Source organism: Microtus oregoni, unplaced genomic scaffold, assembly GCF_018167655.1.
Source record: "Microtus oregoni isolate MIOR12 unplaced genomic scaffold, Mior012 000012F_ref0000307, whole genome shotgun sequence".
In the NCBI taxonomy this organism is placed as follows: Eukaryota; Metazoa; Chordata; class Mammalia; order Rodentia; family Cricetidae; genus Microtus; species Microtus oregoni.
Window position 1 is genome coordinate 46694349 of NW_024543071.1, and position 27851 is coordinate 46722199.

General features: G+C 40.8%; 1 protein-coding gene across 1 annotated transcript; it reads left to right on the forward strand.

Moving 5' to 3' along the window:
- The first annotated feature begins 472 nt into the window (after positions 1-472).
- On the forward strand, positions 473-23687 carry Oosp4b (oocyte secreted protein family member 4B). The gene is made up of 5 exons (XM_041662174.1): positions 473-515; positions 17428-17609; positions 18473-18567; positions 22883-23027; positions 23614-23687. Exons 1-5 carry the CDS (start codon positions 473-475, stop codon positions 23674-23676), a joined length of 528 nt encoding a protein of 175 aa, XP_041518108.1. The 3' UTR covers positions 23677-23687.
- The last annotated feature ends 4164 nt before the right edge of the window (positions 23688-27851 follow it).

The following is a 27851-nucleotide window of genomic DNA, read 5'->3' on the forward strand; positions in this document are numbered from 1 at the left end:
GGAGCTGGGCGGCAGGAACGCAGCCCATCACTCCTTCTACACTTCCCAACTTTGTTCTTAAAAAAAAAAAACCTAGGAAGTCTAATTAGTGCTGCCCCTATACTAAGGTGTTGGGCATTCTACTGGAGCATGGTTGACATCCTGGGTGCCACAGCCTTAAAACCTGACTTTTTCTTCCCCAGTGATCATCAGTCAATAGCTGCTCAGTTAGGGGTGGAGCTTCCTGAGCCCCTCCTCCCTACATGCTGGAATGCTGACTGATTTGATGTTAGACAGGTTTTATGTACACATGAACTCAGCAGCTACAACACTCCTGCCATGCCCAGAAGACACTGTCTCTGCCTGGTCCTCCCTGACCATGACACATAGAGAAGACACCAGTGATGACTGACTGGCTCTGTTGGACCCTTCTCTTCAGTTATTGCCATTTGAATGCCGTAAGTGGTGTGGGAACAGTGATCAGATAGCGAGAATGGAGCAGACTGGCGGCTGGACTCTGCATTATCTACCCTTTGGTAATTAGTGTTTTGGTAAGATACTCACATGGTTCAAATGTACATTAGAGTTTAATAAAATGAGCAAATGGTCCAGCCTTCTGCAGGTCAGAAAGACTGGAAATGGGATGCAGAGTTAGTGAGGAAAACACGCAGACTTCTTTTTCTGAGGGATAAAAATTTCTATTTTATTCTTTCTGTTGCTTGCTCTGTTCTTCTACCCTGATGTTTCCCTTCTTACTCCTTTTTGATGTCTTCCTTCTCCACCCTTCCTTCTCCATCCTCCTTGGTGTTTTCCTTCTGACGTCTTTATTTTTCCCCTTACAGCTTATATACTCCAGTAAATTCTTTCAAGCAATATAAAAATTACAGTGTGGTTACATTCTGTTTTTCAAGTGAATGATTACAATGAAAACAAGTAAAAAATGTTTCCCATTTCCCTTACATGATTAAACATTTTACATATTACAGGTGGAAAGCAAACTGTCCCCCAAGAACCAACATAGTTAAATATCTATTTTTTAGACTTCTCATAGATCAGGAGCCTTTAAGCCATAACCATTTACATAGGCAGTTTTTATATTGCCAGAAAACAGGTTACTAGCTTCACTTTTCATATTAACTAACTAGTCCAACTAACTAGCCACCCAATTCTTTGTGTTCTAGTTACATTAAGACAATTGCTTAAAGCTTTGTTTTAGTCATGATGTACACTAAAACCTGTGAACACATTTTCCAATATCAAAAAGAATTTGAGCTAATTCATGGGACTCGATTGCGTTCCTTAATCATTAACCTAAGCCACACAGTCTATATGGCTCCTCAAGAGAAACTTGTAAGTCTGAGCTGCATGACACTTTCTTGTTATTTTCTGTCCTCTGCAACCCCTGCTTTATCAGGAGCAGGGGCAACACTATAGCCTACCTTTACCTATATTAATTTTCCCACTAAACTGACCTCTATCCTAGTCCCTTACTATATTTGTTAAAAACCCCTAATCATCAAAGTTCTATTTAGACTAACACTACTAATGTATAAAATCATTACTTCAGTTAAACAGTACAGCCTAAGAGGAAATCATCTTCATAATAATCCACAGATAAAAATGCCCAGCTTCAGTTGGTGAAGCTCCCTCCACTTCCAGTAAAATCTCATTCACTAAGTAAAAAGCTCATCTGACTTTCCCTCTACTCTGCAGTGTGTTTAGAAACCATAAGAAGGCCAGGTGGATGCTGTCCTCCGGGAATTTCATGGCCATTACCATCCTCAAAATCAGAACAGTGATCACTCCTCAGAGACTGACTAAGGTTGGCCTGTTAGTGTTCCCTTATGGTAGGAGTAGTGGGAGGGGGGCTGGCTCTCAGAGGAGTTTACAGCCACCTACTCCCTCCTCCCCCAGCTGCTGCACCTGGGCCTGCATAATTCCCCATGTTTGCTAATGGACTCAGGAGGTGGAAAGTTAAAAGGAAGATTCATCTACACAGCTTTTGGAGATCACCTAGGGGTGGGACTTTTCTGTGTATAACTGTTTTGGGGCTCACTCATGCATCTGTATGTAACCCTCACCCATGGTCTTGTAAGGAAGTCCTTGGTTAGAAGTTGTTTGGGGCTGGAGAGGTGGTTTGGTGATTAAGAGCCTGGCTGCTCTTTCACAGAACCAGAGTCCAGCTTGATGAACATAAACAAATGCGATACATTTTTGCATAGTTAGATATTCCACAACAAGTGTGTACATGCTAAATTAATAGCATATGCATACAGACTCATTTTTACAGTATGGAATGGAAATGTGTCTTTACTATATATAATATGAAAATGCTCTCTATGTATCCATCCTGTCCACTATCAGTCTCATGGAAGAGCTATCAGTTCAAATGGAGGACTTTAAACACTATGATTTGTTTACCTAACTTCATCTTGTTCATCCTGTCTTAGGGTTTCTAGTGCTGCCTGTATGTGAATGGGTATGGGGGCATTCACAAGAGCCTGAGCATCCTATCTGTGGCCATACTCCTATAACAATGACTTTCCCTCCTCTAGTGTCATCAATTGTCAATAATACTTTAGGTAGGGGTGGAGCCTCATGAGTCTCTCCCCATCCATAATGGAATGTTGGCTGACTTGACCTGCAGCATGCAGATGTATAAGGGAGGATTCCATTCTTAGTTGACAACCATTCTTGGATACCGTGGCAGAATATTTGTTTAAGTGCAAAGCTCTGCTGCATTTGTTTGTTATGGGATATTTGTTTAACTAGGTAAAGATGTGTTGCTGTTTTACCTGTCTGCTTAAGGCACCTGATTGCTCGAATAAAAAGCTGAACAGCTAAAAGCAAGGGAGGAGGTAGGGGAAGACCTTCTGGGAAGGGAGAACAAGTTGGAAGAGGAATTTAGATTTGAGGTAGAAGAAAGAAAAGGAGATGACAGGGAGACACTGGGGGCCATGCAGCAAGACATGGAGGAAGCAGGAAAGTAGGACATACATAATAAAGATCCCCAAGGCAAAAAGTAGATGAATAGAAACAGGTTAAACTAAGTTAAAAGAGGCAGTGGGACAAGCCTTGCTAAGCCTAGCATTCATAATTAATAAGTCCCTGTGCCTTTATTTGGGAGCTGGTTGGCAGCCCAAAATTCCAACTATAGATGATGCCCAGCATGGGGACTGAATTTCCACGTAGGGACTGGGAAAGCTGGAAAAAAAATGAAAAGGTTGCGGCTTCTTTAAGAGGTGCTGCTGGGCAGCAGAGCACTTGAGCAGCCAGGATGCTGAGCAGAAACAGCAAGAGAAGTAAAAACATTTGGCACAGTATGAGTACCAACTTCCTAGAGCTGGGAAGATTAAATGCAACTCCTGGTTAAACACAGCTCTTAGCCTAAGGTGTGGTTCTCACAGCTGAGAAGGGGTGGAGCCAACTGCCAAAGCCACAAGGCAGAGTGCCTACCTGCTGATTAGCAGTTTAAGGGTTGGCTCATGTGGTCAGAGAATGCTACTGATAAACAGTAAAACAGGTCCAGACCAAAACCAAAACCAAACAAACAAAAAAATTAAACAGGTTATAGTGTGCATAGGTGCTTAAGGAAGAAAAGAAAATGGGCATAGACAACCACAGAAAAAAAATAAGTTGAAAAATAATTAAGTAAAGTCTTAAAAGAAATGGTAAAGTAATACTTAAAAAAACCACAGGGAGTCTAGATCCTTATGGTGCTTTGCTGACTTTGAATTTTTTGAATGCTGATGAGCAAACAGCAGCTGCTGAGAGACATGGGATTGTAAAAGAAATTGCTGAGTTAAACCAACCTAGATACTTTAGAGATGTCTTAACTTTAAAATGGAATTCCGAAAATGTATCATGTTGGGAGAGAGGTTATGCTTTTGCTTTCATAGGAAATGAAAGGCTGTGGATTCCTTCAAAATTAATAGAGACCAGATTTTATTGGGGGAGATGCACTGAAAATCTTGGCTACAGACATAAAAAATAAAACTAGAAAAATTTACAAGACAGGTGATGTGTATGCTCATCCCATGACTTGAAAGCAGCTCTGAGACGGAATGAGACATGATAAATCTTGTTGGTTGCAGGGTCATCATGACTCATTATATGCCACCCTTTCATATGCCATGGACAGAGGTTTGGTTATACAGTCCAAACAAACTTATAAAGTTGACAGATGTCTTTTAATGCTCAAGCATAAAACAAAAAACTCACCTTTGACTGGCTTGTGTGCAATGCACAATCTTTCTGTGGCTGGATTCTTCTAGGAAACAATGCAAAAAAAGGATTTCTTTCTGAATAAGGTGGAATATATATAAATACTGTGTGTTTATTCATCTCTATATCATGTTTATCTATACATAATATATGTAGATATATTATATCCAATCTGTATATATCATTCTCTATGAGTGGGCATTTAGGTCATTTCCATATGTTGGCTGATATGAATAATACAGCAAACAACATGAGTGCTGGTATAGTTTTCATATCCACATTTTATTTTTCTGGATTAAGAATAACAAGAGCTAGTTCCAGGACAGGAACCACAAGCTACAGAGAAACCCTATCTCGAAAATCCAAAAAAAAAAAAAAGAATAACCATAAATATCTATCATTTATCTCTATATCATCTATCTATCTATCTATCTATCTATCTATCTATCTATCTATCTATCTATCTATCTATCTATCTGTGGGCTTGCATGGACTATGGCACATACATGGAGTTCAGAGGATAACTTAAGGGAATTGATTCTCTCCTTTCATCATGTAGATCACAATTTGTTAGGCTTGGTGGCAAATCTGTTTATCTGAACTCAGTTTGCTGGCTTGGTGATAAACATGTTTACGCGCTGAGACATTTTGTTGGACTAACATAGTTGACCTAAGAATTTTTCATTATTCTCCCAGATACCACATAATTTTGTACCTACCTGAGTCTTAATAGAGATTTTATCAATCTTGCTATCCAGAAAAAAACTTTTGGTGATTGCAACAGGTATGTGGCTAGGATTAGGTGTCCCAAGAATGTGGTAATATAAATGTTATCTGTAACATCAGCCGTGTGTTCTGGCAAAGTAAAGGCATTTTCTCTTAAGGTACCAAAATGGTCTCTAGCTTCAGGACAGACCTTTTATTTTGTATATGCATCAATTGATGTTTTAAGTAAAAACTAGAGATGCAATTGTACTTTGATGTCTATGTAATTTATGTGTGCTACTTTAATGATGAAACTTTTCTAACGGTTTTGAGGTTTAAGATTGATGTCATTTCCTCTCACACTCCTCCCTGTGGAGTTTCAATGATTCTGCCTGCATTATAGTTTCTTAGCAGTGCTACTTAATCTACTGTGTGTGTTGTTTTCTTTTGCTATAGAAACAGTTTTCTCCTCTGTGGGCCATGTGCATTTTACCCTTTCTGATTACACATAGAAATCAAACCATGAGTTCTGGATGGGGACACAAGTCTATTAACTATGGCACGGTGGCTGCGTGGGTAGTGCATTGCCTTGGAAATCGTCTTTAACCCATTCCAAAGTTACCATTCTAAACGAAGGACATGCTTTGCAATCCACACTTGTGAACTTTTTATGTGAGAAGGTGGAAGGAATGTCCTTGTATTTTAAATTTGTAATGATGTAATTTTTAAAATTAAAGTTGTTTTAGAGTCTTAAAATTTATTTTATGTATATGGTTTTGCCTGTAGGTATGTATATGTAGCACATTTGAGCCTGGTGCCTGCAGGGGACAGAAGAGTGTATCAGACTCCCTGGAACTCGAGTAGCAGATGCTGAGAACTGAACCTCAGATTCTCTACAAGAGCAACAAGTGTTCTTACCTGCTGAGCCATCTCTCCATCCCCAAAGTTTCACGTTTTTAGTAGCTATTTTTATTCACAGTCAAAGCTTAAATCCTGACTCACATAATTGAAGGCTGATATTTGGCTGTCTTCATCATGAACAGTGACATGAAGAGTGACAGCTGTTACTCTCAGCCTAGCCCTCTTGTTGATTCCCACATCACTTACTTATGGGGATGAGTAATAAAGGATGAGGTCAGATTTGTCCATTGAGGGCTGACAGAAGACTCACTTCTGCTTTTCCTGTGTTCTCCCTCTTTCCATCCTTCTTCTCTGTTATGTAGTGATATGTCAAAGCCAGCTTGAAGTCTTGGATTTCTCCTTCTGGCCCATAAAGAGAAATAAAATTTAGGGAGAAAATGAGGTTCTGTTTAGCTTTTGATAGTTTTGAACCAAAAGTAAATTTTTATTTTCCAAATATCTTTACTTTGGACGTGGTAGTCTAGTTAGCAGAATTTGAAAAATTTTGTAAAAGTTCTTAGATGTCCTCTTAAAATTATTTACATCGTGAATCAGTTGACCACAGCTACTAGGTAATCATGACAGTTTCATATCTTCACTCCCTTTTATTTGAGACAGGATCTTACTATGAAGCATAGACTGACTTCAAAATCAATGATCCTCCTGCTTCAGCATCCTGAGTACTGTGTAAAGGCACTCAAGATTGTTAGGGGAGCACAAATAAAAACGAAATAACCATTTCAGAACCACTAAGATTACAAAACAACGAAAACAAGGATTTTTTTTCCAAATGGAAGTGGAGAAATTAGAACCTTTGTCTACTGTAGTCATGAAAAAGTTTGGTGGTTCCTCTAACAGCTTGTGAGCTGTCTGATGTCTGGAGAAAGAAGCCTGCATAATAATTCATTTCTGCATTTCCCTCCCTACTCAGCTCCCCAAAACAAGGTCCCTGAGACAAACAACCCTGCTTATCTCTGGATGGTGGAGTTTAATGCCCTGGCAGCCTGCAGAATCACTCAGACAAGTCAATCATATCTTCTTGTAGGAACCAAGGATCACCTCATCTTGATTCTGCAAGGACTGTGTCCCATGGCCCCTGTAGTCCCCTAGGTGGCTGTTTCAGTCCCTCCTCCTGGGCTGTGAAAGGGTTTACTAATGAGCTGCTGACAATTCGGTCTCTTTAGCTTTGGGTGTTGCAGGTTTAACTATCATCATTGCTCTGAATGAGAATCTCCCATCAGCAATGGGGTGAATAAGAGTCAATAAAACACATTCAACCTTGTTTACATAGTGAGTTTCAGGACAGCCTGAGTTATAGCATGACCATCAACAAAACAAAACATACCCTCTCTAAAAAAACAAAAAACAAAAGCAACAAAAAACAAAAACCTTCCAAACCATCCAACCATCCCCAGCACCCCCACATGTAAGCCATATCCTCCCAAAGAATTGAAAACAGTTGTATTATACAGAAAGACTCAGAGAACTGTTTGTCAAGATGGAAACTCCTCCTCCCAGTATTGTATTATTGCTTGGATGAACAAACATGCTTATCAATACAACGAAACATCCAACCACATAAAGAAGTGTACTGATAGGCTACAATGTGAATGAACCTTTAGAAGCACACTAAATGTAAGAATGTATATGTGAAAGTAACACACTATGTGACCCACAAGAGGTAGGTCCATAGAAATGGAAAGATCAGAGCTTGCATGGCATTTAGACCCGCACAGAAGAATTGCATAGCTGTTGTAGGTTTTCCAGTAGGGAGGTGATGAAAATACTATAAAGCCATAGAATTGATAGCTGCATACATGCAAATATATGAAATGCCTCTGAACTAGGTACTTTAAACTGGCTAATTTTATGCAAAGTTAAGGTGCATAAAGTTTTCTTTGATTACTTTAGCAGAAAAACACAAACTATTGGAATTATCTGAGCCATGAGAAAACAGATAATAGACTAAATCCTCAATGAAAAAGCCTGCTTGCTGATATTGGAAGCTTAAGGGCTTATTTTTGTTTTCTTTTTTAATATTCTTGCACATCTTTTATAAAAATTTAGGAATCTGGAAAATTAATGAATATGAGCCTATAAATTTGTACCCTAGAGACATGCTATAGCTTATATAGTTCCTTTTATTTTATTCTGTATATAGTGGACATACATACATTTTTATCTATCTTTGTTGGGAGATACTCTAATAAGTAATCTGGCAAAAAATTTTCAGCATTATTTTATATTCTTTTATATTGTTAGTTATTTAGAACTATGTTTACCTTTTCAATAATGAAGAAAAAGAGAAAGGTTATGTCAAATTAAAGTTATCGATTATGGGCCTTGTAAATTTAAATAATAAATCTCTCACTCTGAAATATGTTAACTGAGAGTCTTGAGAAAATGAATACTATTAGTTTTACAGAATAAGTAATATGATAATCTATGCTGATACAAGAAACTTTTGGTGGATGTTGTCAAATTTAACTATATAACCAAATCTTTAGGAGTATGAACTGATGAAAAAAGAACAAGTGGGTGTTTTAATCTTTGAACATCAAAATCTTCAAGGTTTCTTGTATCATTTAGCTACCACAGGGTTGCCTGAAGGGAATTTCTTCCTGCATCTCAGGAACCACATGTGGAGGGGCAATGCTTTGCCGTCTCTGGCACCCTTCCACCCTCTCCTTGCCCCCACACTTCCAATTTGCTCAGGAGAGCTTGTCTTCTTCTCCCTCCTAGGCAGATCCATGCATGTATCTCTTAGGGTCTTCTTTGTTGTCTAGGTTCTCCGGGCTTGTGGACTGTAGGCTAGTTATTCTTTGATTTATGTCTAAAATCCACTCACGAGTGAGTACATATTATATTTGTCTTTCTTGGTTTGGGTTACCTCAGTCAGGATGTTTTTTTCTAGTTCTGTCCATTTGCCTGCAAATTTCAAGATGTCATTTTTTTTTTAACCTTTGAGTAGTACTCCTTTGTGTAAATGTATCACATTTTCCTTATCCATCCTTCAGATGAGGGGCATCTAGGTTGTTTCCAGGTTCTGGCTATTATGAATAATGTTGCTATGAACATAATTGAGCAAATGTCCTTGTGGTATGATTGAGCATCTTTTGGGTATATGCCCAAGAGTGGTATTGCTATGTCTTAAGGTAACTTTATTCCTAATGTTCTGAGAAATCACCATACTCATTTCCTAAACAGCTGTATAAGTTTGCATTCCCATAGCAGTGTGTGTGGGGGGGGTGTTCCCCGTACTCCACGTCCTCTTCAGCATAAGCTATCATCAGTGTTTTTGGTATTGACTCTTCTGACAGGTGTAAGATGGTATCTCAAAGTTTTGTTGATTTGCATTTCTCTAATAGCTAAGGATGTTAAGCATTTTTCTTAAGTGTCTTTTGACCATTTGAGATTCTTCTGTTGAGAGCTCTCTGTTTAGGTCTGTACCCTATTTTTTTTATTGGAATACATTGATGCAGTTGACAGAATTCTACTTTAGTACTGGGTGGACTGTCACTGAGGCCACATTGCACCTGTTTTATGTCTGTACATAGTTTTCATTCCTACCTCTGCGGAGAAAGAGGGTGGTGGTTGTATTTAACATGAGGTCACTGATTTCAACTGTCTTCTGTGACACCTGTTAAACTTAACTAACATCCTTGAGCTTTTTCACAGTGAACACAGCCAAGGAAGGACCCATAACTTCAGTCTCCATCAAGTCTAATTTCCTCTTCAGGACTTCTAACTCTATCCATAAAGGATTTAGATATGAAGATATTTTAGTATGTTCCCATTTCCTAAAATTTCCTAAAATTGTCTTGAATTATGGTGCTTTCATGGAAATTACTTAGCTATGCTAATGTATATTTGGGGGACTGTGCACATCTACTCTGCACCATATTTCTACCCTCAATTCTCTTATGTTCAAATCTTTTGCATAACAGATAACTAGTCTCAAAGGAGATTATAGTCAGGGATCTTGTTGTAAAAGAAAAGGAGGGATATAGAAATGTGGTAATGCAAGTTAGAATAGAAAGTGAATTAGGCACTACCTTTTGGGACTCACCATAATAGGATAGATAATGGAGTATTTTCTCTGAATTTGTCCAATGCTAATAGACTAGGCATTGTTGATGTATGTATTGCCTATATATATTATATATAGTATTGTACAATATAGTTTTTCTTATATTAGTTATAGCCTTTTTTATTTTAGACAAGTAAATTGTCTGCTAACCTTCACATGTATGACATGGTACATGAATATGTACACTCATGTGCGCACACATACACACACACACACAAATATAATATACTTTAAAATCCATGTGAATTCAGGGAATTTTGAGCCTCTTCTCACCTGATCTCTGAACTATAGATAAATAAACTGAAGGTGCAGGGTTGGATGAAAATCATAATATATTTATTTTTCCTAGTCATTCTATAGAAATCAAGAGATTAGTATCCTGAACATGAGGCTTCTTTGGAAAAATTTATACATATGTAAAAGTTTCAATAAATGAAAAGACCTGTGGTCCTTTGAGATTTCAACCCCAGACAAAGATCATGAAGTGTGCACAGTGATCAAGAATACAGTTAATGGTGCTGAGAGCTAGCCAGCCACTAAGCTTTAAAAGCTCATTGGAAGCCAGAGGGGTGTCATCACACGGGGCACTTTTTTTTTTCCCGCATTCAATGTGTGCCCTTTAATGAGCTTGAAGATGAACAAATGCCTGCATTACTCTCACCAAAATTCAGGCAATTCACTATCTTTTTTTTTTTTATTGAGAAAAGGAAAAAAAAAACAAGTTTCCACCTCCTCCCAGCCTCCCATTTCCCTCCCCCTCCTCCCACCCTTCTCCCCATCCTCCCACCCTTCTCCCCCTCTCCCCTCCTCTCCCCCTCCCTCTCCAGTCCAAAGAGCAGTCAGGGTTCCCTGCCCTGTGGTAAGTCCTAGGTCCTCCCCTCTCCGTCCATTTCTAGGAAGGTGAACATCCAAACTGGCTAGGCTCCCACAAAACCAGCACATTACGTAGGTTCAAAACCCACACAGGGCACTTTTTGCGGATGAATCTCAACTGTTAGCTGGTACCGATAAATATATTAACCAACAACAAATATATATATATATATATATATATATATATATATATATACCAACAAATTTACTTTAGAATCATTAAAAAACTCCTATAGACACTAATTACTTTCCAGTTATGGACCTTCAGGGAGAGCTTGCTTTATTTTATTCTACCACATATTTAAGGATAAAATTAATTTAATCTAAAAGGAAAGCTTCAAGAGAATGGAAGGGGGAAATTTTAATTTCATTTTATAAAGTTAAATTTCTAAAAGTCTCTCTGTGTACATGATCTATGCATGTGTATGTATTCTTGTGTGAGTGTGGAGGCCAGAGTCTCCTTATTTTAAAATATATTGTTAGTATATGTGTGTATACACACATGTGCAAGCAGTCATGTGTGCTAAGGAGTCTGTACTGAGCTCAAAGGACACCTATGTGGAGTCAGTTCTCTCTACCTTGATGTGGGTACCAGGGTTTGAGCTTGAGCTACCAGTGGGTAAAGAGAAGAAAATATACAATTTCTATGGATGAATGTAGTTGTAAAAAGTTTAAAATGTGGGCAACCCATCCAGAAATACATGACCCAAAATAATACCTGATAGGTAAATAGTTTGATTTGTAATTTAGATAATAAATTTAAGACTAAATAATGGGAAAAATTAGATATTTATCACTGCTTCTGATTAATGGATGATAGTCATCTTAGTTAGATGCAAGGAATATTTGATAAATTAATTAGTCAATGATAATAAGCTGAGTGAATAATACAAAAAGATTTAGTGTGGGAAAGCTTAAAATAGCCTACAGCAAACCCCACAGATTTCATAGTGAAATGCTGGTTACTTCAATGCCCATTGACTCAGATGTTGACAGTCTAGGCAGGACATGAGGCAACATGAAGAAAGTAAAGTAAACATGTAAAACAATCATGAACCTAGATATGAAGAAAACTAATTGTATATTTTTACAAGGAAATATAATTTCATAATTTTTATATTAACAAACCACATATTGAAGAAAATATAATTTCTGCGTGTGGTGGTACATGCGTGCCATCCAAGCACTGCGGAGGAGGAGATAGAAGGGTCAGGAGTTCAAAGCCATCCTCAGTTACATAGTAAGTGCAAGCTCAGACTGGACTACATCAAACTCTGCACCTCCAAAGCCATGCTACAGGTTGTGCCTGTGCTTTCAGCCTCTACCTAATGTAGAGGCCTTGGTTAAGTTCTTTTTTTTTTAAAATTGAAAATAGATTCTTTCTCATACAATATATCCTGAGTACAGTTTCTCCTTTCACTACTCCCCCCAGTTTCTCTCCCTGGTAGAGCCACTCCCTTTTTGTCTCTCATTAGAAAAGAACAGGCTTTTAGAGATAACAAACAAACGTGACAAAATAAAATACAGTATGAGAAAACAAACCCCATCACACTGAGACCGGACACGGCAACTTATCAAAAGGAAAGGAGACCCAGAAGCAGGCACAAGAATCAGGGACCCACTCATTCACACACTCAGAAGTCCCATAAAAATACTAAGCCGAAAGCTATAATACATAGACAGAGGACCTGGTGCAGGCTCGTGAAGCTCCACTTTCAAATAAGCGAGCTTGGTTACTTAACACCTGGTTAGGCAGCCATATGGTGTGATTTTTCAATCACAAAAGTTAATTTCAAGCAGATTCGAAATCTAAATATGTTAAACAACCTCTAAAGCTCTCAAAGTGAGCACTAGAGCATATTTTATGGATCTCAGGTCTGGAGTGCTTATTAAAATAGAAACAGTATACTAAAGGGAAAGACTGATTAGAACATACTATAACTAATTCTTCTGTTTACCAAGACACTCTGTTGTATTAGTATAGGTGTGTGGGTGCGTGGAGCATTCGTTCATAGTGTGTGCGTCCAGCGTGTGTGTGTGTGTGTGTGTGTGTGTGTGTGTGTGTGTGTGTGTGAGAGAGAGAGAGAGAGAGAGAGAGAGAGAGAGAGAGAGAGGTACATACTCATACAAAGCAGTGGGTTGGTTCTTATGATTGTGGAGTCTCAGAAATCCCTATTACTGATGTTTGTAGGCTGGCAATCAGGAGAGGTGACAGCAATGTTGTTCTAGCCCAAGTCCAGTCCGTAGTCTAAGAACCAGGAGGTACTGCAAGTTTCAAGTTCTAGACCATGCTCAAATGTCACCTGTTGAAGTCAGGCAGGGAGGGGGGAGGCGGGAGCACGTGTCTTCTTTAAATGTTAGTCTCAGAGTGAGAACCTCCCAGCCACACCCAAAATAGCATTTACTAACATCTTTGAAAGTGGTAGAAGAGATTCCGTCTGGGCTAGGGATGTGGCTTAGCAGATGGGCAGTTGCCAGTCTGTGGGACCCACATGATGAAAGAGACTCAACTTCCATGAGCTGTCTTCTGACCTCCACAGACAGACAGACAGACAGACAGACACACACACACCATGGCACATAGCTCTGTAAAGTATGCACAACTAACTAGAAAACCAGAAAAACCATTTCAAAAATTTCCCAGGAAACTACATGTTGAAAAGGTGCTCAACCTCATTAGTAGTTCCGGGAATTTAAAACTAAATCACAATGAGAGAATGAGAGAAAAAGCCAACCAGAAACTTGCCACCTGTCAGCCCCCCGACATTCGTTGGTTCTTGTTCCTTAGGATATAAGCAACAAGAATCATACAGGTGTGTGGAGCGTGACTTAGGACATCCATACAGGCAGAGGTGCCAGGCAGATTTATGTAGCTTTCAATATTAGGATGATTTTTTAAAACCAAGTCTAGCGTACTAGGCTAAGTGTGTGCTAAGATAAATGCTTGCCAAACTTGATGCGCATGTGAGCTGCGCATGTGAGCTACTCAGCGATCTTGCCGCAATGGGATTTATGGCTGATCCTGTAGGTGGAGAGTGGAGCCTGGCAGTTTGCGTTCTAACAGGCTTCCAGGTGAGGCGATGCAGCACTCCAGGCTGGACCATATGTTTTTTTTTAATTAATTTATTTATTTATTAAAGATTTCTGTCTCTTCCCCGCCACCGCCTCCCATTTCCCTCCCCCTCCCCCAATTAAGTCCCCCCCACTCAGCCCGAAAAGCAATCAGGGTTCCCTGTCCTGTGGGAAGTCCAAGGAACCCCCACCTCCATCCAGGTCTAGTAAGTTGAGCATCCAAACATATTTTGAGAAGATGTAAAGAGTCTCCGCCTCCTCTGCCCCATCTAAGCAGAGGGTAACTGCCGACAGCTGAGTGTAGCCAATGGTTTATAAACCGTCAAGGACATCTGTTTCCCGTTGGCTGGTTCTCGAGGCTTTGGAGTTCGACAAAATGAAGCTCACAGCCCTGTCAGGCGGGTTCTTTCTCCTTTGTCTGTTGTGGAATGCTTCTGGACTCGAGCCAGGTATAAATAAATACCTTTGGAAGATGTTGATTTAAAGAGAGTTATCTGAGGAACTTTTCACCCTGCCCTCACTGATCACACAACAGTGAGGGTTGGTGTTTCCAATGAAGCTTAGTGTTAACTTGAAGTTAGCATGCTGAGCCTGTGCTCAAGGCCTTTCATTTTATTGTAAACAATTTGATGGCTCTTCAGAGTCAGCTTATATGATTCACAACCTCTTTTGAAAGGTTCGTCTTTTTGTGTGTAAAGGTCTGTAGAGGCCAGAGGACAGCTTTTCCTAGTCCGTACTCCAAGTTCTGAAAGCGGGGACTCTGGTTACTCCTGTTGCTGGGTTTCTGGTAAACCTTCTGCTTCCACCCTTTCAATTTTTTTTTTAATTTTTAAAGAAAGAATGTTGTGAACGTAGTAGCATGTGGTGGCCGGGCATTCACTAGTCCAGGTACTCGTCTGAAACACACCACAGTCCTCCTGCCTCTTCTTTCTCTCCTTTTCAATAACTAGTCCCATGTTTCTATTGTAACTTGGGTTTATAGAATTCTAGAAAGCAAGAAAGGGCTTCGCTAGCCAGAGGTATGTGTCTGTATGTATGAACCCAGAACAGGAGGGTACTCGGCAGAATGGAGATTGCAGATGGGTTCTAATTGCTTCTTTCAGACCCCGAGGTTCCAGAAAGAGAAACCCAAACTCTGGCAATTAACTGGGTGAACTTCAGCTACTTACTTGAAGGCCACGTGTCTAATTTTTTCCAGGTGTCCATGAGTGGAAATTTCTTGGGATGTATTATACCTTAAAGTAAATAATGTTTGAGCTGGTAAGATGGCTCAGTGGGTGGAAGCGCTTGACGCTAAACACGACAACCTGAGTTCGGTCCATAGGGAACCCACATGGAGGGAGGAGAGAACTGACTCTTGCGGGCTGTCCTCCGACTTCCACATGGTGCAACGGGTGCCCATAAATAAAAATAAATAGATAAATAAATAAAAAATGTTATAATAAAAGAAGAAAAGACAGCCAGCGACCTGCAAACACCCGGATCTGTCTTGGTATTACTGTGCAGGAGATGAGAGAACATCTCTGGCTCGCATTAGCCTTAGCATGGTAGCCTGTTAGCTGCTTCTCATGCTGCTGGGAGGCGCTTGCCTGTGGGCTTTCTCCTGCGTCTCTACGGAATCAAAGCCCCCACCCCTCACCTTTACCTGGCACCCTGGCTTTTAGATGGGGAGGTTTTGCCATCCAGGGCAGCTTGGTAGTTTTGATTGTCTCAGCTGGGTTGTAACTGGTACACCTGTGGCTGCTCAGGGACGTTACCAACCATTCTCCCCTGTACAGCCAAGAAGGCCGTCCCCACTCCCTACGCAAGCATCTACAGCTGAGCAAGCAACCAGGCCCTAGAGCCAAGGTTCTCAAAACCCCTAATGTTGTAACCCTTTAATACAGTTCCTCATGTTGTGGTGTCCACTCCCCCAAATTATTTTTGTTGCTACATCGTAACTGTAATTTTGCTACAGTTATGAATTATAATGTAAATATCTGATATGCAGGTGGTCTTAAGCAACCCCTGTGGAAGGGTCATTACATCCCCAAAGGGGTTGTTTCCCTGAGACTGAGAACCACCGTCCTGGAGGGCTTTGCTTCTGTTTTGAAGTACTTTAACGCATTTGTCTTTGAAGTTTTCCTTTCTTTTCAAAACTCTTGTTAGAAACAACCACAGGCATTTTTCACACAGTATTGTTTCTGATATCTACAGGCAGTCATTCTTCAGGAACCTCACAGCGAGAAACCACGAGTAACCACCGAGCAGCAAGCTGTCGTTACAAACCTGATCCACCTCTATTGCTTTTTTTCATGATCGTATGTGGTACCTCTGGGAAGGGTGGAGCTGTTATCCTAGTCTGGTAGGAGACTGTCAAACCTACCTGGTGGTTTCTCGCTCTGAGGTTTTCCTGCCCTAAGGTATTTTTCCTTTTGTCATGTGAGTCTAATATTTCTACACAAGATGGGAATAGCGTTGTGTGGCTGAGGGCGCGGTTGGGAATTAAATATTTTTGAGTCAGATTAGATTAGTGCTAGAAAACCCATGAATAAAATTGGTTTAAAACTCCCTCTTTCAATGGTACTACCAATCTGTTTTATTTTATCAAATATAACTCTTTTCCTGATCTTTCACGCCGGGTAAACACAAAGGTTGCGGTCCTTCCTCCAGAAGAGACTAGTGTTATAAAAATGCCTGTCTGTGTGCGCCGATTGCTCCCATCTGTTCCTCACAGCTTTCTACCTGTTTCTGTTAGAGTTCTTGGTCATCTTGCAATTCTTGGTACCCATTACCTTAGGTTTACAAAAATAAGCATGTGAGAGAGCTCAGGGTCTTACTAATAAGTGTGAAGTGGTTACACAGGGCAGGGATGCCCAGGGGATCCTGATGTTCTCCATCCGCAGATCTGACACTGGTTAGCAAGGCCTTGAGTGACTGTCACTAAAAGAAAATAGATTACCTGTATGGATAGAAAATAATTTACTTCCTGTATTCTAGTTCCCACGTTTTCACCCTAAGATGTGGCCCTTCACTGGATAGACTGTAGTCTCCAGACTCGATAGGCTCGGTGAACTATTTAATGTTTTGAGCACCCTTTTCACCTGGGAGAGGAATAGATTACCTGCCCATGAATCTTGTACTCAGTAGCAAGACATATGTGTTGTTAACCTAGCAACTGCCGCGCTGACAGCAGAACTCTACCTAACGTGGGGAGAAAAACAAACTCGTGGTGTGATATTTTTTCCCAAGAATGATAGCTAGCCTGCTCATGAGTGATTTGGTTTCTAAAGGAAATGTGTCTATCATCAAGTTACCTAGGTCACAACTCTTGGACTGGATAAAAAGAGGAAATGGGCAACTATTAATTTGCTTGGACTGGCCATCAGGATTGTACCATAATAATGCTATTAAGAGGCAAAGGATTATTGAATAGGTTTGATTCCATTCTAAAATCTCTATTCTAAGGCTGTCAGGAATGTTCTGACTGTGTCCATCAAATTCTTCATAAAGGCAGTTCGTACTATTCAATTTTTCAGAAAAGATACATTTCCCACCAAAGCTAAATAAGGTGTACATTACTATTGTTGTTGTTGTTGTTTTAGCAGTGATTTCAGTGTGCTCTGATGACTGGCTGATCGTGAGGATAGAAAGGAGGCCCTTTGGTAACGACACAGAATTGAGGGTTGATGACATGTACCTGGGAAACAACTGCTCCGTAACCAGGGTCCTGAGCTTCAGCTATGAGTTTTCTTATCCTGCTGTTTCCTGTGGGATCAGTAAATTTGTAAGTGGTTCATGATTTTCCTTTACTGTGCCTATTTTGTGGATACATAATCTCATAATCCCTTCCTCCCCCCCCCCCCTTCATTCTGCTGGGCACTGAATTCAGGGCCCTGCCATGCTAGGCAAGTGCTCTGCCCACTGAACCATCTAGCCAGCATCAGGATTTTTTTTTTCTAATTAAAAGCTTTTGCCACAGTTATAACTCACGTGACTGTTTCCTGAAGGAGGTCTGGACTTATACATGCAATGCTAACATTTCTGGTTAGGGGGTTTGTAAAAGTCCACTGTTAAAGATTACGTCTTCTCTATTTAGCCCATGTCTTGTCAAATTGTGTATTTTAGGACACTGGAACTAGAAATATGTACATGGGGATCCATTTTGGAAACAGAAGATATATCTTTAAGTGTTCAAAGTTGAGGTCTGGAGAGATGGCTCAGGGGTTAAGAGTCTTCCAGAGTACAAGGGACTGATTCCTAACATTCACAAAGTGGCTCACAACGTCAATTTGTGACTTCAGTCCCAGGGGCTCTGGTACCTTCTTCTGACCTCCAAGGGCACTGCACAGCCATTTAGGGAAAACACCAATATATTAATATACTAGACATGTGAATATTATGTAATACACTAAAATATGTAGATAATAAAGATAAAAATGTTCTCAATCTTGTATTTTTTTCTGTTTAGTTGTTCAGATAGAGGCAAAAGAGTTTAAGGACATACACAAAAAAAGGAGAATAAAATGTTTTTTACATCTATTTTATTTCTGCAAAATTAATGTAAAATGAAAATTTCCCGTTTTTTCTAGAATTGACAGATTATATTCATGTTATTAAGCCACACAATTCCATGCCTCCTCATTTCAGGTGTTCCAGGGAAATGTCTTCATCTTGTCTGAGATCAGGTACAGACTGGTTCAGGAGCTCACCCGCAGATTCCAGGTGATTTGCTCTGTGAAGAGGTAGGTACGGGTAGACGACTACTCTGCTTGTACATTCCTAAATTTATCCATTGATGGGTCGATGTTTGAGGGCAGGCACAGCTACTAAAATGCCTTAGAGGATTCCTCTGGCACATCTACAGTTGCTAAAGTATCTAGTTGTTGGGAAAATTGCAAGTGTACAGAAGAAGAGTTGAATGAATTTTGTAGGAAACTCCCATATCTCCTAGGGTCTATCATTTAATTTTTTAAAAAAAGTTACATGTTGTGTGTGTGCATATGTGCACATGTATATAGATTTAGGTGTGTATGGGTGTACTCATACCATAACGTGTGTGGAGGACAGAGGACAACTTGAAAGAGTCACTTACCTACCGTGTTGCCTTGCTGGTCGCTGGGGTTAAGCTCAGATAGTCAGGTTTGGTGGCAACCGCTTTCTGCCCTGAGTCCTATCATGTCATTATGTATATAGTTTCCTAGCATTTAAAGTTAAAAGCATGAGTTTCTTTCCCTGAAGTGATTATGTGCATATAGTGAATTGGGAACCCAACATTTATTTGCAGAAATTTTATAATCAAATATGTAACTATTTTAATATGCAAATATCCATCAAATCAGTTCTATGTTGCACATTCTTATTCAGTTCCACAGATGTACTTGACCTTTGTGGCTGTATCACACTGTCCACTCTACTCTTGTTACCTTGTGACTTAGCCATGTCATATTCAGTCATTCAGGAGGGTTTTCCACATTGTCGCTATAACCGCAAGTTTCCTGATGGTGGAAAAAGTGAGACAGGGAAAGCTCTGTGTCCTTCAGACTTCACACCACCCTGTCCAACACGATAATCTGGGTGCCACACATAGCGTTTATCCTTACACAAAACTGAAGTTTGGTTCTTTAGTCAAACGAGCTCTCCCCTACCCCAGGTGCTCTGACAACTTGTCTGCTTGTTTACAGTGCAGATTTAGGATGTGTCCTTTGTCATAGACTGTTAGGTTTAGTGCTGCTTATGAGAATACACACATGATTCAGATGGATGGCAGTCAACAATTCATCACAAATATTTAGGGTTTTTTATGCGCCTTTGAACTTATTTTAAATGGCATTTATTCAAAGTCCTGAGTTTTTAAAAATATTTATTTTTATTTTAATTAGCATATGCATGCATGTCTCTGTGTGGGCATTCATATCATGAATGCAGATGCTTGTGGGGCCAGAAGTGTTGGATTCCTTAGAGCTGAAGTTACAGATTGTTGTAAGCCACATAATATGGGTGCTGGGAATTAAACTTGGTCCCTTTGCAAGAGCAGTGTATGCCTTTAACCGCTGAGTGATTTCCCTATCCCTCAGTCCTGTATTCTTTTGATGATAGCTGAATTTGAGTTGAATTATTATAATACTAGAGATGAAGACAAATATCAGATGATTTGATGGACAAGTGATTACAAGAAGCACAGTGGACCGTTTCTAATGCTCCAGCTACAGTGGTGAGCGCCTTCTTTATCCATCGCATTTGATATTAATTCCGTAAAGAGTGCACTGCAAGCTTCTCTCTCATTGAAGGCCCTGGAGTTGCAGGCATTGCACAGCCCTAGCAATAGAAAGCCTTACGACATATTAAAGCCAGGATCTGACTATTCCACGTGTGTCAGATCATTCCAGGGCTTCTGCAACTCATTGACAAAGCTGTCCTTTGTGGTCTTCTGTAAATGAAGTAGGAAACTAGCCCCAGAGCTGAGGCTAAGGCACTTTGGCTTCCTGGGGAACTGGTGTGCTTTCCTGGTCAAAAAAAGAGTTCAAAGTAGTATGACCTCCACAAACTCCCCAGAGCAGAGTCAGCAATGTGCCGGCTTCCTTCATCCTGAGAGCTGTTTTCCCAGCCTCCTCTCTACCCCAGTGGCTGCAGTAGTAACTGCTGTATTTTTTTTTTAAGAATCTTATGTTTATCTCTCATGTGAATAACCCAGGGTTTGCTCCTGTTTCCAAACATCAGTTACAGAGCAGTTACAGGCAATGGGATCTATGAAAAAGCTGCCTTCCTTTAATTCATATGCAGAGAACGAAGTAACAACATGGAAGGGACGCTGTAATGCCTAAAATGGAATTTGGTGGACTGGCTTGGTGGGATATCACTTCTCAACACTTTAAGAGGACAGCTCTCCTCCTTAGCAAGATGAGTTTGATGCTAGACTTGTTTTCTATGTGGTGGATTGAAGTTTATTTTCTTTCCTTTTAAATTTATTTATTTTACATCCTGCGAACAGTTTCTGCTCCTTCCTCTCCTCTCAGTTCCCTCCAACCAGCTCTCCTCTGTGCCCTCTCCCCATCTATTCTTCTTCAGTTTCTATTCAGAAGAGGGCAGGGCTTCTATGGAAACTAATAAAACATAGTACATCAAGTTGCAGTAAGACTAAGCACCTGCCCCAGTAATAAGGCTGGGCAAAGCAACTCAGTATGAGGAATAGGGTCCCAAAAGTCAGTGAAAGAGAGACAGCCCCTGCTCCCACTGTTAGAAGTCCCACAAGAAGACTAAGCTACACAACTGTCATATATATACAGAGGGCCTAGGTCCGTCCCATGCAGGCTCCATGGTTGTCTGTTCAATCTTTGTGAGCCTCTGTGAGCCCCTGTGAGCCCAGGTTGGTTGATGTTGTGGCTATTCATGTAATGTCCTTGATCCCTCTGACTTGACAATCCTCATTCCTCTCTTCAGCAGGACTCCCAGAGCCCAGCCTGATGTCTGCATCTGTTTATCAGTTGCTAGCGAAAGCCTCTCTGATGACAATTGAGCTAGGAACCAGTCTATGAGTATAGCAGCATATCACTACGCACCATTACATTTTTTTCTCCTGTTCTGTTTGGTTCTGTCCTCCGTCTTTGGGTTATCCAGCCTCTGGGCCCTGGCACTCCAGGCAGTGTCCAGGGTGGGCTCCCTCTAGTGGCATGGGTCTCAGACTGGAACAGTCATTGGTTGGCCACTTCCACATCTATGTGCCAGCCTTACACATCCTATAGGCAGGACAGACTACGTCGAAGGTTATGTGGCTGGGTTGGTGTCCCAATCCCTCTACTGGAAGTCTTGCCTGGTCACGGGCAATGGTCAGTTCAGTCTATGCATCCTCTATTGCTAGGAGTCTTGGCTGGGGCCATCCTTGTAGATACCTGGGAGTTTCCCTCCCGCCAGATTTCTGCCTGACCCTGAAATGCATCTTCTTTCTGGGCATCTCTTTCAGTACTCTCTCCCCACCCCTGCCTGATCACTCAGATTCTAATCCATGCACAAGACCTATTCTATTTTCCCTTCCTACGGAGATCAAGCAGCACCCTTGAACCCTCCTTGCTACTGAGTAGATAGCATGTTTGTCTTTTTGGGTCTAGGTTACCTCAGGATGATTTTTTTTTCTAGTTCTATCCATTTGCTTTCAAATTTCCTGTTGTCCCTGTTTTTAATAGCTTTATTGTGTAAATGTACCACATTTTCTTTATCTAGTCTTCAGTTGAGGTACATCTAGGTTGTTTGTTCTGGCTATTATGAATAAAACTCTATGAATGTAGTTGAGCAAGTGCCCTTGTGGTATGATTGAGCATCCTTTGCCTATATGTCTAAGAGTCTATTCTATTTTCAATGGCAATCCCTTCTCCTCCACTAGGTAGTTGCTGCTGTTGTGCATACACACTCACAAATGTGTGTCTCTGTGTGTGTCTCTCTGTGTGTGTCTCTCTCTCTGTGTGTAGGCTAGTTGTAGATGATGTGGAATCATAGTCAGTTCTAGAGAGAATATTTGTCACATTAGATGATGTTTGAAACTCTTATTCTAGGATCAATTCTAGATCAATATCATCTGGATAAGTGTTAAGTTTATGGCGGTGGTGCACACCTTTAATCCCAGCACTCGGGAGGCAGAGGCAGGCGGATCTCTGTGAGTTCGAGACCAGCCTGGGTCTACAAGAACTAGTTCCAGGACAGGTTCCAAAGCCACAGAGAAACCCTGTCTTGAAAAACCAAAAAAAAAAAAAAAACTTTATATTCATATTTATTAAGCTCACTTACCTTTCTCTCCAATCATTTTGTTGTTATTGTTTCGAGAAAGGGTTCCTCTGTCTAACAGCCCTGGTTGTCCAGGAACTTGGCTTTGTATACCAGACTGACCTTGAACTCACAGATCTCTGACTGTCTCTGCTCCCAAGTGCTGGGATTCACAGTATGCCCCACCATGCCTGACTCTCTCCAGTCATTTTTAAAGTAGTACAGAAACCACTAAAATGTCCTATTCTCCCTTAGATTACGTTTACAACTATCAATTCTCTGCTTTTTTCTCTTTGCTCTGTTTAGGCCTAAGTTATTATCGATGGAGCCCTTTGGATTAAATAGGTACAGCGCGAGTGACTTCTGTGGTGGCACTCAAGTAATAGGACAGGAGTCATCGGTCTCCTCCCAAACTAAATCACATGAGCCTAATTTTAGCATTTCTCACAAGGTAAGAGGAGTCTTTCCATTATTTCATGGCTAATGGCAATTTGTTAAGATTTCACCTAAGGAACTATTTAAAGTTGAATTCTGTTTGTTCAGCATGCTTGCATTTTATAATAGATCTTTCAGGCTTGGACACTTGTTTCTGTCACAGACAGTACACTTGGCTAAATGTCCAGAAACATGAGTATGTTGCGCTCTGTAAGGCTCCTTACATTTTTCTTGTGAGTACGAAATTGTTTTCAGCAGAGCTTATGATAAGGAGAAATAGTTTCCTTAGACAGCCAACACTATGTCTCTGATTTCTTGACATCCATAGAAAAGCAACCAAGAACCTACATATGGCATTTGAGAATAATAGATGAAGGGCAATAGATCAGCAAAGTTTAAAAATTTCAGGGATTTGTTCCTTCTTAGTATGTTCCCCTAGGTAATACCTTCAGATAAGTATCTAAGTGTAATGTCAGAGATGGTATTTAAAGAGAGATGAGATTCTTCCTACTGCTTCATGTTGAACACCTGAGGTTTCTGGAAACGGTGCTGGGTGAGCTTTCTATGAAAGTGATTTTAAGTGCTTTCTTCTTAACCCACAGGACCAACTGTCTGTGAACCTCTGGATCAATGGTCCCTGTGTGAAGAATTCTTTTGTTCCCTGAGATCCAGAAGCAAGTGGTGCAATACAAGCCTGGGACCCTGTTTCAGCCACACCACTGTTTTGTCTGTTTCAAGACCAGTAGCAACATTTGTGAAACTGTTTAAACGTCTGTTGGGACTTGGGAGACCATAGCTCTGTAATGTCATGTTTAAATGTTTTACTGGGTTAATTCTAAGGGCACTTGTCACCAGAACTTTCCGTCTGAAGGCCGAAGTTCTAATAAAGCTGTTTCTGTGCAGGAGCTTACTCATAAATCAGGCTGCATGGGGGCTTCTTCTCCCACATAAAAATCTGAAACACTCACGAGTGTGTCTCAGCTTGAATTTGGGCTTGAAGGGGTGTTCTAATTCGTCTGTGAACTTAAATCATCTGGTATATTGTAAAGATAGTTTCATAGTAATATGGAAGTCTATGCTTTTGAGTACACATTATTAAGGGTGCTGGGCCAAACTCATTCTAATTGGCCCAAATCACATGAAAATGAGAAGAACTAACAACGTGAAAGAAAGCACACCAACTGTTGCTTCAAAGCTCAGACCCGAGATCTCTCCAGATTCCTACAGCACAACAAATGGGTCCATGTAACTGCCAGTGGGATGCCTCTACAAGTTTCACGCAGATTCTGGACAATTGAAAACAGAATTTTTTAAAGTTATTCTTTGAGTTATTTCCTATTTTTGTGTAGAGACCAGAGCAACTAATGAATGAAAACATTTAATTTGTGGGGTACCGTATCATGCTTGTAGAGCATAGTTGGGTCCATGGCCATCATGGTGGGGAGCAGGACAGCAGGCAGGTAGGCAAGGCACCGAGCAGTAGCTGAGAGCTCACATCTAATCCACAAGCATGACACAGAGGGACAATTGAAATGGTTTGGACTTCTGAAACCTAAAAGCCCACTTCCTGGTGACATACCTTTACCAACAAGGCTATATCACCTTACCCTTCCCTAGAAGTTCCACCAACTAGATCAAGGATTCAAACATGAGGCTATGGACAGTCATTTTTTTTATTGATTTTTATTGAGCTCTCCATTTTTCTCTGCTCTCCTCCCTGCCTCTCTCCTCCCCTTTAACCCTCCTCCAAGGTCACCATGCTCCCAATTTACTCAGGAGATCTTGTCTTTTTCTACTTCTCATGTAGACTAGATCTATGTATGTCTCTCTTAGTGCCCTTATTGTCTAGGTTCTCTGGAATTGTGATTTGTGGGCCGGTTTTCTTTGCTTTATGTTTAAAAACCACTTATGAGTGAGTACATGTAATACTTGTCTGTGTCTGGGTTACCTCACTTAAAATGTTTTCTAGCTCTATTTTCCTGCAAAATTCAAGATGCTGTTATTTTTTTCTGCTGTGTAGTACTCCATTGTGTAAATGTACCACATTTTTATCCATTCTTCAGTAGAGGGGCATTTAGGTTGTTTCCAGGTTCTGGCTATGACAAACAAAGCTGCCATGAACATAGTTGAGCACATTGGACAGTCGTTTTTATTCAGACCACCACACTCGGCAAATCCAAGTCAGTAAATATGAATGCTCATTTGTTTTCCTGTGAGACTGTGTCTTACCATGTAATTCTGGCTGTCTTGGAATTCACCATGTAGACCAGGCTAGCCCTGACCTCAGGATCCTCCTACCTCTGCATCTTGAATGTTGGGAATAAAGGCGTGCACTCACTAGCTTTCATGCACACTCACTTCTCAGAGTTTGTGCAATTCTTTCTGGAAGGCTACCGTGTGGGAAGAGTGTTCTCTACTCTGCACCATCGGTAGCTCACCGCTTTCTTACATGGGAGACCACACACTGACCTCACTTCAGTCAAGCCTTAACTAACACAATTTATGAGTTCCATACTGGCAAATCCATAAACTGAGTCCCAGTCTTCGCAGTAGTGCCAGACACAATTATTTTCTATTGGAAAAATATAAGAACCCCCCACTCCCATAACACACTACCCTTCCTTAGTGGCTTCTATCTTCAGGAGATCCATCCTGATTGAGACTTTATCTTCTGGGGTTAAGGGTTAGCCCCTAGGTGGCTAATCCTATGTCTCTATAGTGAGCACCCCTTTTGGTGAGCTCATCCATACTAGCTACTCAGATTGGCATCTCTATGCTGATAAACTTAAGTTGTATTTTATCTTGGGCTCTACCTACTAGGCCCTGTCTTAAAATACTCATTTAAATGCACATTTTCCTGTACAAATCCATTAGATTATTGAATAGAAGGTTGGTCAAGTACATGCTACAAGCCATTGCACACAGCTTGCCACTGAGAGAATGTTATTTGTTGATGTGCTTCTGCAATGCCTTCTGCATGCATTTCCAAGATTGTACTTAAGGGCTGATGCTTAAATACTTTTTTTTGCCATTTTTTTTTTAAAAACTTATTAGTTTTTTAAAATACCAATCCAAATTCTTATTCTTTCCCCTTCTTCCATTCCCTCCACATACCCTCCCACCCTACCCCACCCCCATTTAATCCTAAGAGAGGGTAAGGCACATTGCTTTGTGGAAGGTCCAAGGCCCTCCCTACTATATCTAGGCTGAGCAAGGTATACATCCAAAGAGAATAGGATCCCAAAAAGTCAGTACATGCAGTAGAGATAAATCCTGGTGCCACTGCCAGTGGCCCCTCAGTCTGCCCCAGCCATGCAACTGTCAACTACTTTCAGAGGGACTAGTTTGGTCCTATGCTTGTTCCTTCCCAGTCCAGCTGGAGTTGGTGAGCTCCCATTAGCTCAGGTAGACTGTTTCAGTGGATGAACCCTTCATGGTCTTGACCTCTTTGCTCATATTCTCATCCCTTCCACTCTTCAACTGGACCTTGGGAGCTCAGTCCAGTGCTGCAATGTGGGTCTGCCTGTTTCCACCTGTTGTTGGACAAAGGTTCTATGGTGATATTTAAGATAATCACCAGTCTGACTACAGGGCAAGTCAAGATCAGACTCCCTCTCTATTGCTTAGGGTCTTAGACAGGGTCACCCTTGTGGATTCCTGGTAATTTCTCTAGAGCCAGGATTCTGCTAACCCAATAATGTCTCCCTCAATCAAGATATCTCTTTTCTTGCTCTTATCTCTGTCCTTCCTCCATCTCGACTATTCCATTCCCTCAAGTTCTCCTCAACCCTCCCCTTCTCCCCTCCTCTTCTCCTTCTATTCTTCCTTTCCCCCCACCCCCATGCTTCCAATTTTGCCAGGCGATCTTTTCTGTTTCCAATTTCCAGGTGGGTCTATATATGATTTTCTTTGGGTTCATCTTATTACGTAGCTTCTCTAGGATCATGAACTATAGGCTCAATGTCCTTTGTTTATAGCTAGTATTAACTTATGAGTGAGTACATACCATATTCATCTTTTTGGGTCTGGGTTACCTCACTCAGGATAGTATTTTCTAATTCCATCCATTTGCATGCAAAATTCAAGAACAATGACATCTTGAATTTTTTTAAAATACTTTTTACTACTTCAGGTCTTAAGCCAGCTTTCTGTCTTTACAAGAGGATTACAGGCATAAAGACTACAAGGATGGCCTCAAACGGTGTGGAATGCTGCCAGAGGTACTCAGTAGGCAGCAGTGTATGCACACATCTGTACTTGCTTCAGTAGAGGAGAGATCATAGTATTCAATTCGAGTCTGTGAAGCCCCAGACTTCCAAGGACCACATATCGATTTTAATTGCTTAAATCAAGCCAGGCATGGTGGTCAACACCTGCAACCTCAGCACCAGGGAGGTGGAGGCGGGAGGGTCAGAAGCTCAAGGCTAGCTTGGGATACATGAGGTCCTGTTTCCAAACTCCTGAAAAGTGCTTAAAAATTTACTCCTGACTCTTCCCCCTAATTTTTCTCAGGCCTACCCCTCTCTCGGTGCCCCTCTCCAACTTTCTGACCTCTTTTTGTTATACCCCACTGAGTTTAATTTGTTCTGTACAGGGATGGGACTGTCCACTGCCCATGATCAACCAGGCAGGCCTCTTTGAACTTTCAGGTGTAAATAATCAGGAGAACCTGACCTTTTAAGTACTTAACACATTTGATGACAGCCCCTCACGCCTGAAGGCTACCTAAACAAGTAGAAAAATCAAGGCAGCTGAGCTTGGGCTGCCAGGCAAAATCACTTAAAGCAGCCACGACTTGCCCTTTGTTTCTTGAGTGGTGCTGAGCTGGAGGTCTATCCAA

Coding starts and splice junctions, on each gene's coding strand:
- Oosp4b (XM_041662174.1), top strand. CDS start 473: ATGGAGCAGACTGGCGGCTGGACTCTGCATTATCTACCCTTTG. Junction 516..17,427: donor TCTGCATTATCTACCCTTTG/GTAATTAGTGTT, acceptor TTGTTGTTTTAG/CAGTGATTTCAGTGTGCTCT. Junction 18,568..22,882: donor GTGATTTGCTCTGTGAAGAG/GTAGGTACGGGT, acceptor TGCTCTGTTTAG/GCCTAAGTTATTATCGATGG.